At 38.8% G+C, this 11,802-nt stretch overlaps 2 protein-coding genes across 6 annotated transcripts in view; both read right to left on the reverse strand.

The window, feature by feature from the left end:
• The window catches only part of tmie (transmembrane inner ear), a 13,804-nt gene extending 11,236 nt beyond the window's left edge, over nt 1-2,568 (reverse strand). Inside the window, exon 1 of the mRNA XM_020591492.1 lies at nt 2,147-2,568. Coding sequence (XP_020447148.1) covers nt 2,147-2,257 — 111 coding nt within the window. The 5' untranslated portion in view covers nt 2,258-2,568. The remainder of the gene's footprint in view (nt 1-2,146) is intronic.
• A 3,971-nt stretch (nt 2,569-6,539) lies between these two features.
• ccdc13 (coiled-coil domain containing 13) overlaps nt 6,540-11,802 on the reverse strand; it is a 7,303-nt gene continuing 2,040 nt past the window's right edge. For 2 of the 5 annotated variants that reach the window (XM_020591490.1, XM_020591487.1), the window contains exons 7-14: nt 11,656-11,760; nt 11,391-11,561; nt 11,130-11,306; nt 10,170-10,397; nt 9,923-10,023; nt 9,338-9,469; nt 7,447-7,581; nt 6,540-7,340 (exon numbers count right to left, since the gene is read on the reverse strand). In XM_020591490.1, coding sequence (XP_020447146.1) covers nt 7,467-7,581; nt 9,338-9,469; nt 9,923-10,023; nt 10,170-10,397; nt 11,130-11,306; nt 11,391-11,561; nt 11,656-11,760 — 1,029 coding nt within the window. In that variant the 3' untranslated portion in view covers nt 6,540-7,340; nt 7,447-7,466. The remainder of the gene's footprint in view (nt 7,341-7,446; nt 7,582-9,337; nt 9,470-9,922; nt 10,024-10,169; nt 10,398-11,129; nt 11,307-11,390; nt 11,562-11,655; nt 11,761-11,802) is intronic. The other 3 variants (XM_020591491.1, XM_020591489.1, XM_020591488.1) reach the window with 3 other exon arrangements.

Below are 11,802 nucleotides of genomic sequence, written 5' to 3' on the forward strand. Positions count from 1 at the left end.
CACAGGGGTGAGCGAGTCACAAAAATATGACGGACCCAGGTGGCTGACTTCAGTGCAAGCAGTGCTAAGTTTAATTACAGTGAAATATAACAAGGAAATGAATAATCAGGTAGAAGTGGGACCGGGTGTCGAGCTGCAGAAGTGAATACAGTCAGTGGCTGAATGATGAGGAGAAGACTGGGCTGCAGACACTGGGACTCCTGGGCTGGTTGTGGTGGAAAGTATTGAGGAAGAACAGAGTTTGTACATACAGTTAGTAGGAGACTGTGCATCAACCTGCGTGGTGGAGAAGGAGCCGGGTAGAGGAGGTCTGTGGTCCGGAGAAGCGACAGAGGCGAGGAGGAATGAAACAATGGAGCTAAAGACTGGAACAGAGCTAGGGCAACAAAACGTGAAGATACTATACAGTAAAAGAGAACGGGAAACAAACGGGCCTGATAACGCTAGAAAGAACTGGCAGGGGAGTGAACGTAAAGCAGGGAATAAATAAGGAGAACTAATCAGGTGCAGCTGGTGGTAATCAGGGGATATGAAGCAGGTGTGTCGGATAACGTAATCAAGGTAAGGGAGCAAAAACAGAGTGAGGGGAGTGAGAAGGCAGGCGCAGCCAGGCAAACCTGACACTGCCAAGAAACACCAACATAACCTATTCGTTTTTGTGACTCTGTCTGACTTTCCACTTACTCAACACTTCAACACTGAGGTCTTCAAGGTCGACTACAACCTGGGGATAGTCTGGTTGCAGGACAGCTCGTAACGTTTCTCTAAACTTTCATAATGTTCTGATTCTATGCTGCAGAAAGTTCAGTGAGTGCTCAAACAAACTTTTTTTTCACAATACAGTACTTCTCGGATTGACAAGTTAAAACTGTGCATGTACTGTATGTGTGTGTTAGATCAGTAGTTTGGATTTGTACTTTGGCGGAGCCAGCAGAGTCTCAGTTTCCTAATAAAATCACTGTGTGGATTTCTCTCTGCCTACTATGTATCGATCTGGATGATACATGGTTGTTTTGGAAACTCTACACTTTAGTCCATAAGGCAACAAGCGATGGATCACAAATGGACACTTATTAAATTTGCTGCCTTTACTGATAACACCATTATGTGGTGAAAAAAAAGCTCCAAGAATAAGGTGTAAATATGGTGACTGTCAACACCAAAGACTAAGGCTCTACAGAGGATAAGGTGTAAATCAAGCAAGTTTACTTTGGTAAAAATGTTTTAAAATTACTAAATACTGTATATACAAATGTGGGCCATGCCTACATAATATACATCTGGCACCATACAGCATATACAGTATTGATTACAGTGTTAAAAGTATGAACATCATATTCATGCATCAAGCATCTTCTGTCACCTACTCGAGCTTCAATCTTTCCCTCTTGGAAAGCTCTGAATGTGCCATACAAGCAGCCCGAGGTTGTTCCTAGAATTGTCTTGTTCTTTCTCTGAGCAAAGTGCAGTGGATGTGAATGCCACATGTCAGAGTAGGGTAAACAATCTATTTTCTGTTAGCTACTTAATACTTTTATAAAGGAACATAATCTGTGGAATTACTCAAGACCCATTTTTCTGTTATATTGCCCATAATCAGTATTCAACATGCAGTACATTGCAAGGTTCAGGCGAGTTTGTCCGTGATTTCAATACGGTGTTGTCCTTTGAATCATCTGTACAGTGCACAAAGTAAATTGTCTATTTTTTGCAATTATTTCATTGCCTTGATATTGTGTTTTTGAAAGAACATAATGGATGAAATCTGCTGTTTTTTAATTGGATCACAGTAGTATTACTCAATATAACCTTCTTCTCTTCAGCCCAAAAGCACAAAAGCAACTTGCCATAAAAGGACTCATCACATTCATCCTCCTGTTTCTATCGATTTATGCCCCCTTAATACATCCATGATTTACACATACAGTATGTGACTTTGCTGTTCATGTAACACCGTATCAAGTTTTATCACATGGGCAGTCACACACACACTTCGAGTAAGGCAAATGAAGCTACTGGCAACCTAAACAATAAACAGGAATCGCATAAAGCTACCTTTTAAATAGCAAAGCACTTGCACCCATCACAGAGAAACCCTCAGGATATTCCTGAGAGGAACCTGTGTACCTATGTATCAGGCTCTTACCTCAGGATCTGGGATCTGGGAGAACACGGAGGACAAGCACTGAGACAGCAGCACTGCTCCCCAGCCCCGCACCAGGAGCTGAGGTTGACACACAGGATGATCCCCAACCATTCTCTTCCCCTCTTTCTCCTTGCAGCCACCCTGCCCCCTCTCTTCCCCCTCCTCTGCCTCTTCCTCTCTGTCTGCCTGCCTGTTCTCACTGGCGCCGTATACAGGACAGGACCAATGGCCCCGGGTGATTAATGGTGACTATGGTGCTGACGACTTACTCACATCCACTGCTGTCTGCTGCTATGCTCCTCTATCTTTTGCCTTTCTAGTAAAACACTGCATGAACCTAGAGACATCCGTAGTAACCACTGCAGCCAGCTGAAAACTGCTTCACTATGTAGGGAGCCAGCCCTGCAGTTAGGGCACATTAATTAATTAATTAGTAGACCTGGTGTGGTTTACACCCACAGGCAGTTAACACAGTGTGGGGGGGATGGGCAGTTAACCATGGGGTTGGCCTGCACAGGACAGAGAAGCAAACGGCTGTGTCATCTTTACTGCCTCAGTAGGCTGGAGTGTGAAACGTTCCTACAGCTTTGTCTGCTCAGTGTGGCAAAATATAAAGAGTTAAGCTTCTCTGAAATTCATTGTTTTTAATATACATCTGCCAAAGGAAAAACAAAATGTCAGATTACTTTGGCTGCAGTCATTTGTGTCCACTTCAGAAGTTTTTTGTTTGTTTGGGGAATGGCTGCTCTTAATCCAGAGGATTTTTCTATGAAATCTACTGTATGTAGGTTATGTATCCATGTCTAATTTACACATACAGTACTGTTTGTGATTTAAACTATAGCAGTACATTGCTTTCTACAGTTATGTCAGTTATGAAATCCTAATTTATAGACCACTTAAATCTGCATGCATCAGATACAAAAGTACATGGGAAACAGTGACAATTTTATGTCTCTTGAAGTTCCCAAAAACATAACACTGAATTACTTGATTTCACAAAGTATGTCATACGTACAAGGAGTTTGTGTGTGCACACATGTACGACATGTAACATGCTAAGCAAGACCAGACAAGTACACAGACTACATATTCAAGAAAGTTAGTCATGGAGTGGTGACCTGCAGATGGATGCTTTTCATGGGGAGGTATTAGAACAGGTCTAAAAGGGCCTTTAATAAGACATGCCAATATACAAATTCATCGTCATTATAGTTACATTTCCTCAACCCTTGCTTGGCCCTGGCTGGGTAAAGCTGTAATTAACTGTGATGATATACTCTGATCTCACAAATTGTCACAGGGAAACACCCATTAATCACCACAGAAACCAAGGCACTATGCATTTTGCTTGAGGACTATACACTTGCACACCATATGTAGCACATTTGAATCTGACTTTTCTGATTAATAGGAAATGTGAGTTAGGAGCCTGCAGCCCCATCCTGAGGGTTTCTGGTGATAATGAAAAAGCCTTAGAAATACTGTAGCTCCCAGTGATTGGCTATTGTCAGAGGTGTTGGGTGCAATCACCATATCAGTGTATTATCAGCTAGTTCATATCCATCTGGTGGCATATAAGAGATTGCTGTGTTGTTTATACTGGTAGGCTATGCTTGCACAAAGCTTCAGTAATCTTTGTCAACCTAGTGGTATTTCAGGCAAAATGTGTAAATGAAAACTGCAAAAAGAAGCCAGGAGAGTAAAAGTTTTAATATGTGAATGTAAAAATGGACAAAGTTGATAAAGATCAGGCAAAAGGTAGAGTTGACACTGGAACTTGGGGAGACTCGTTTGGCAGTGGGACCACTGGAGACCCCTATGCATAAGGTTAGCTCTCATGAGTTCTGCCTCCGGTTAACCTTGCAAGTGAATGGTGCTGAATTAATGGAGGGCAAACCTGGACAACGGACCCCCAGGTAGTCTAAGGCATGCTAGAATAACAAGGACTGGAAGACACACAGCAAGTAGCTAAACATAGGAGCTGAAGAGCAAGGTAATGCTTCACTCCCAATCCAGAAATGCTGGATATGACACTTAGTGCCTTGTATTTACAAGAAAAACCTCCATTTATTAAATGTTCTATATTATTCTGTTTAGAACAAAGTCACAATCACTGGTGATACACATGCTGAGAAGATTTGCATCTATGACACTTGGAAGTTTTTCATGCTTATGGATATCTGTTTACTAAAGGAAAACACACAGTAGCCTACATACATAAACGCATCTCCTGGACAAAAACTGTAAAGTGCTGGGATGCCCCATTACTAATTAATTAAGTAGCTTATTTTTCCTGACTATTACTATTACTAGTGTATTGTGAAAAGTCACAAGCTATCCAGCAGTAATTCAGATTAAATGCATATAAGCTAGTTAAAACTAGCTCCCCTTTACCAGCTGCAACATTAACAGAGTATTTTTACACTGTTGTATTGCTACTTTTATTTAATTAGAAGATCTAAGCATTTCTTCTACAACTGCTCAAGTAGAGTACAGATACCTGACAAATCTACTTAAGTACAGTGATGAAGTATTTGTACTTCCTTTCTTCCCACCTCTGGATCACACTGCACTGATGTAGTACCTTACCTGATCAGAATACTGGGAAACTTCAAGCAAAGATCAATATGAGCAGGCATAACTCCAGAAGTTTGAAATAAGAATGCGAGACAGATCAAAATTAGATATCTGCTGACAGAACTTGTCTTATCAATGCATCACTATAAATTGTTGGTGAGTGTAGTGAGTGCCTCCTTACATTAGTAATGATATCAACGACAGCAGCAATTTTAGTTATCTGCAGTAGGTTGCTCCGATGAACGTTTCACTTGATTTAAAAAAAGCTTATCATTACTTTACCACTGGTTAGTAAAGATAACTGTTTATTTCTACTTACTGTAAATGAGCACATTAGGATTCCGCTATTTTCTTTCCATTACATGTAAATGAGAGGCAGAAGGAAATGAATGGACTCATAGAGGCACAAACCATTTTCTGGCCTAAGTAAAGTTCACAGATCCCTCATATACTGATGGCTAACTTTAACCTCTGCGTTCACAACACCACTATTTACTTTAGTTTCTGGATGCAGTCAATGGTCTGCAGGAAGCATCGGTCCAGAACGAGGGAATACCTCTGAGGAGAAGGATGGAGAAAGGAGTCATTCAAACCTGGAATGACAAATAGGTGAGGTTGTTTACGTATGCTGTGTTTACATAAGTTTGTGTTTGGTTTGGTGGGTTTTTGGGCATTTTGGAATAAATCTACACTTTTCTGCGTAATACAGCTACATAAAACAATATTAAAATTGTTTGGTGAAGTGTAATTGATTTGAAGGTGATGACACTCTTTAATGGCTAAAGTCAACAGGAGTAGTCATATTACTCTATGACAACATTGGTTTTTAGCAGAAATTAGAGTCAAATGAGTATTTACAGCAGGAAACTTTATTTAAAAATTCATAAGCTGTTCATGTTAGCCATGTTCCTATCAAGAGGCTCAACAAACTTCAGATTGAAATTTTGGGAAAATATTCTATATGCTCACAAACACTTGATATTATTTTTATATGCGGTTATTTTAGGGCAGATTTACAAAACAACTAAACAAAAATTGAGTAAATTAAACATTTCCCTGGAGTTGGACGCAGTCAGGGATCATGACAAGTGTTGGCTCCGCCAACACCATTTCTGATGCACATTTGATACATATTTGAGAAAAACACAGGACATGTAGTCATAAACCTAATGGTATCTAATCTGTTGCTCCAGTGAGACATCTCACTCTTACATTAAAGAGTGTCTCACCTTCTATCCAGGAGGCTTTCAACACAAGCTGTTTTTTGTAACTCTGAGCATAAAGGCTTTCTTCATCATGTCCAAACCCTGATATTTTTGTCTTGTGGCACTTTCTTGCTCAGTCCAATGGGGACCTGCCAATCTCCCACAGGGTCTGGAAGAAATAGTGCAGTATTTGAAGCAGCACACTAACTCAGCTATGGTTTTAAATTAAGCGTGATGTGGAAGGGAAGGAGGAAAAGCACATGTGGGGTGGAGGTGGCTGTGCAGCTTGAATTTGCATTTACAGTATTTTCAACCGCTATTCCCACAAAGCTTATTTCCTATCAGAAATAATTAGAAGTAATATTTAAAAGGAATAATGAATATTGAGGTGTTTACTAGTTGCATTGGCCTGCCATACATTTATGTACAACTATCTAGAGCCAGCCCCCTAAACAAACAAGATTATAGCCGTGACGGTAAATGATATATTCAAAACATCTGGGGAGGTTCTAGTTGCCTTTTCATTGATTAAATTGGATGTTTCATTAGTTTACAAAAATACTTTAACACAAACATTGCTTTTTATACATAGATTGTACTTAAGATTGCCAGTGGAGAAAAAGACATTTTTATTTAATAAAATGCCATGTGACAGTGGCACCTCTAAAATTGCAAGCAGACAACACAATAAACAATAGGGAAACATGCTGTCATCATCAAACATTTCTGCAATCAGTAGGAACACTTGTCTGATGACATCAAATTAAAGTTAAACTGTCTATTACTCAAGGTACTCAACTGATTAAAACTATGGTCACCCTACAACATAAAGAAACCATCAGAAGCTGAAGTGGAGAAAAAGACATTCATATGAGATTGCATAAAAGAAAAGAGGAGAAGCTGTTTCCTGAAGGATACTATTTGTAACATGTAACAGGAGAAGTTGGACTGGTGCCTGAATGTGACATTGACCTGGGACCAGTGAGTTGTCCTGGACAGTGTCTTCTCTTGGCTGTCACTGGACTTGCAGTAAAACATGCTTGTCTTGTCTCATCACATCACTGCAGAGCTGCAGATCCATGGTGGAGAGTACTCTTTAGTAATGCCCTCAAAGCCACCTTTACCTTCAGCTGTATGACCAGCCAGGAGACAACACATGAGAGCAACATGAACATCTCTGTGCAGCCCAGATATATGGGTTAGAAACAGTGCCACCCATAGGCAGTGTGTCTGCTGCCAGGAATCATGATTTCTGGCATCTACTGTAAATCTTAGAGTTGAAAAAACAAAGTTTGACTTCACAGCCAATTTATAACATTTACAGTGTTGTGAAAGTTAGCAAATGCCAACCAACTTATTGGACTGTTATTTCATTTTCCCAGGTTTTTAGACTCCCACAACCACTGCTCCTTGTGACAGCCACAAACAAGACAGACAAGGGTGAAACAGAGGAGTTAATATTTGTTTGACATTGTCACATCATGATGTCACTAAGCTTTGGCATAACGGTCCTACCTTTGGTGTTTACAGAGTCCTTATTTTGAATCTAATTTTGTCTCTTCCATCTGCATCTCCAGGATAACTCTCCTGCGGTGCTCCTCTTGGTATCTATGTTCAGCCTCCAAACACCTCTGGTTCAGCTCTTTCTCTCTGGAAGATTCAAACACATTGAGTTAAAATAACAGCAATGTAATTTGATATGTAAATAAATAAATGTATTTGTATAATGACATACATAATTAAAACTTGTATGATTACAATATGTGGCAATACATTTTCCAGGGTAGAATATTACTATAGTTTGCTTTGATTTATACTAAATATGATGCTTGGTTTAGAATTTTATCACTGGGAAAATGTTCTAATGTAAATGTTATCTGAAGGTTGTAAAAGAGACTGGAAAACTCACCCCTCAGTCCCTACTATAGAAAGGCTTAGGCACAGTGCTGAAGTATTTTTGGGGAATGCCTAAGCCGAATCACTGAAATAAGGCCACATATCAGAATGAATGTAAAAACAAAGTTGAGTTATATGAGCTGAAAATAACAGAGAGGTGACTTGATCTCAAAATGCAATGTAAGCTGGCAACAGGAATGACATTTCAATCAACAATCAGTGTTTGGATGAATGTTTGTGTGATTGCATAGCCAAGCTTATCATATAGTTGATTGGTACTTCTCTGTACTGTCAAATCAGGGCAGTTACAACCATTGATAAGATTAGCCTCCATAAAGAATACATGAAGTGTTCTATAGGCTATAACTTTGTTAAGGAGCAATTCTAGCAGAATGTAGCCTATTTAACAAATAAAGACATTGCTAATTCACATAATACGTACTGAATTAGCTAATTTATGTTAGCCAAGGAAGCTAATTAGTTGACATAGGCTTCATCATTGTCAAATGGAAGAGATTTGGAACCACCACCAGTCTTTATAGGTCTGGCCGCCCGGCCAAATGGAGTAGGTAGGGATGAAGGTCTTTGGTCAGACAGGTAACCAAGAACCCAAGGGTCACTATCACTCAAAAAAACCTGTTTTCGCTTTATCGTTGTGGAGTATTGTGTGTAAATTGATGAGGAAAAAAATGAATTGAATCCATTTTAAGATAAGTCTGAAACATAACAAAATGTGGAACACTTGAAAGGTTCTGTAAACTTTCTGTACTGACTGTAAATATAAGTTTGAATTTCCAAATTCCAAGTGCTCATGGCCTTAAAATAGTCATGCACATTTGATTATAACTTAACAGAATGTTTTACTGTCATATCGATTTTGTTCACATTTTAGCAGAAAAGGTAGTTTTTATGTTTGTGATACAAAAAAATAACAAAATTGCCAATTGAAAATAAAATATGAAAATACCACAGCAAAAGGTTTAGTCCTCCTCTTGTGAATCATTTACATACTCTCAGGGCATAGATGCTACCAGCTCTAGGATGAGGGTGCATGTACGGCATATGTTTGTTACTGCAAACTTTTACAAGCAGCCAATGTCATTGCCATTATATTACAGTACATTATCATAACATTAGACTTTACGTTACACAGTCTACCACTAGATAATGTTCACACAAAAACAGCCCTATATTGCATCACCATCTCTGATGAGGACAAGAGCCAGCAACAGTAATATAATAATGCCATTCCTGATCTTGCTGTTTCACTGCTTCCTGTGTAATCTCAGACTGATTTAAAAGGTTTGAAGATCATTTCTGACCAGTGCTGCTGGTCTTTATCTGCTTTTGGTGTTATATTTTGTTATAATTATTAGAAAATGCTTTAAAACCCTGTTTCTCCAATAGGTGTATTTCAACAAACACAATATGGAGAGAATGTGCAATGAACTGAAGGGGAAAAGCTTGTTCAGCAAGAAAACTATTTCAGAGACTATGTCAGTAGTATTACTTTGTCTGTAGGGCATTAACCAGCTGAAGGAGTCTGTCCTTCTCCACGCAGAGGATTTTATAGTCATTATTCTGGGTCATGAGCGTTCTCACATCAGTTGAATATTGTAGACATTTGGAAGACATCAGACCCCTGAGAACAAACAAACACAACATTAAAACATTATTTCTGCTTTTGTTAATTTTGCTGTGGTACATAAATTGATGTGTAACAGGAAAAAATATAAATAAAGTAGCTTTATGTTAACTTACTTGAATTCTATACTACTTCACACAGCAGACAGCACCAGTTTATGACCAAATTTGAAGAATGAACTGGAAGGGGTTTCAGGATTCATATTAACTGAATTCCCAGTAAAATACAAAGAAAAGCTATGAGCCATCAAACAAAGTCAGCCTGATTACAGAAAGTCCCCCCTTAATCAGTCATTTTTTAACCATTCTTTTACCAGACAAGATGTTTTAGAACCCAGTCTTACTACTGTAATAGTTAGGAGGGGAGATTTATTCAAGATGTAAACACAAGATCAACTGTCTTAATCACTGTCCACTATTTACACAGCACAGTAACAATTAGAACACACACCCTGAAGATGTTATTATCTTGTTAATATCTCCCTCTTCAGGAGGAAATCCTGAACTGCAGCTTGACGTCTCGAGGCTGGACTGTCTTTCCACACCCTCTTCCTGCAACAAGTCAATAATATTGAATCTCTAATACAGCAAAAAATACTGGATTTGAATGAATGGCCAAATATAATAAATGCTATTAGTTGAAAGACTGGCAAATAAATGGCAAATTTAAGTGCCACTTGCCAATAAGTAAAATTTACATTTGCTTTTTTTTCCACCTTGATGGAGAGCTGTTGGATTTCCTCTTCTAGTTCTTTGATCTTGGCCTCTTTCTCTGCCACCATCTGCTTAAGTTTCTGGATGAGAGTATTGTGCTCTGAAGGCTCACTGCTCAGCTGTTGTCTTGGGCTCTGCTGGATCTCCTTGCTTGGTACATTGTGCTGTTGGCTGAGCCGTCTCACCATTGCTTGCATCTGGGTGTGCTGCTTCTGCCATGGGTAGATAAAATAAGGAGCAGGTATTGGTGTGAGAAAAATGTGGTAAAGCAGAATATCCATTCCATCTTTTTTGTAAAAGTGATGTGTAACCCCTGATTATTTTTATTTGGTCTGCTGAACTAGACAACTGAATTGTGTAGTTAATAAATGTATGTATAATGTATGAAACATTTTATGGCTTTCATGGAACATGTACTTCTAAACCAAAAATTGTCAGAATCATGTTACAAATTCAACCACATTTAAATAACAAGTAGAGAAACAATCCTAAATGTATACCTGGTACATGAAACCCCTCTAACTTCAGTTTTAGTTATATGAATGCTTGTCTGTCTTGACAAAATTCCACAGATATTTAGGCTTTTGAGCACATGTCAAAACCATCAGAATATACCCCATATTTCATCATTTTCAAACCTGAAATCATGTTTGCTTTTCTTGCTGAAAAGATAAGTCACAGTAAATATAGTACAAGGTTTTCACATAACTGAAAATGTAGTCAAACATGCTCTGTCTCATAATGCCCATTGTGTATCTGCACATGAAAACAGGTACACTTTTTATAAATGTTCCTCTTCCAGCTGCTCGCCATCATTTTTGGGGGTCGCCACAGTGGATTACAGTGATCCACATACATGATTTCAAACAGGTTTCATGCTAGATACACCTGTTATCAAAATAAATCTATGGATTTTCTTTTCCTTTTATTATCTAATAGCTTACCAGCAGAGCATCAACAAGCTCATCGTCATGTTTTCCCTTCTTCAGTAGGGTGCAAATCTGGACCTTCAGAGTTTTCATTTCAGCAGACAGAGATTTGTTCCTGGCTTTAGAAGCATCCAGCCTTTTCTTCACATCCTCATGGTCTTTCAGGAGGGCCTCATAGTCCACTGAGATCCTCTGAATGGTTGGGCAGAGCTTTTGTAAGTTAAAAATTCTAATTTCAATTAACCAAATACCATTTTATAACTCATTTGTACACACTTCAAATGCCTCCCTCTTCTTCTTCTCAATTGTGCGGATGTAGCTTTGGTTCCTGTATTGAGGAGACGTTTTCAGAAGAATGCCCAAATCTATTAACTCTTCCTCCACACTCAGGGCACTTGACTGCTGTCGCTGATTTGACTGTTTCAGCTGCTGCTCAAGGTCTTGCACCTGTTGTATAATGGTCAGTTTCGTTAATATTGCATTTATACTTTAATTTGAAACACACATTATGAGTAAAGTTACACTTTCATTTTTACCTTACCCTTGTCTGAAGAGCCAGTATTTGCTGAGAACGACCTCTAAAGCTTCCTGGGCTGTTTAGTAATTGCTGAAGGTTAACTTCCTCTCCAACCTCACTGATCAAAACCTGAATATGATGAAATACAGTGGTTAATCGTATGAATATATG

Source organism: Monopterus albus, unplaced genomic scaffold (assembly GCF_001952655.1).
Source record: "Monopterus albus unplaced genomic scaffold, M_albus_1.0 scaffold14.1, whole genome shotgun sequence".
Classification (NCBI taxonomy): Eukaryota; Metazoa; Chordata; class Actinopteri; order Synbranchiformes; family Synbranchidae; genus Monopterus; species Monopterus albus.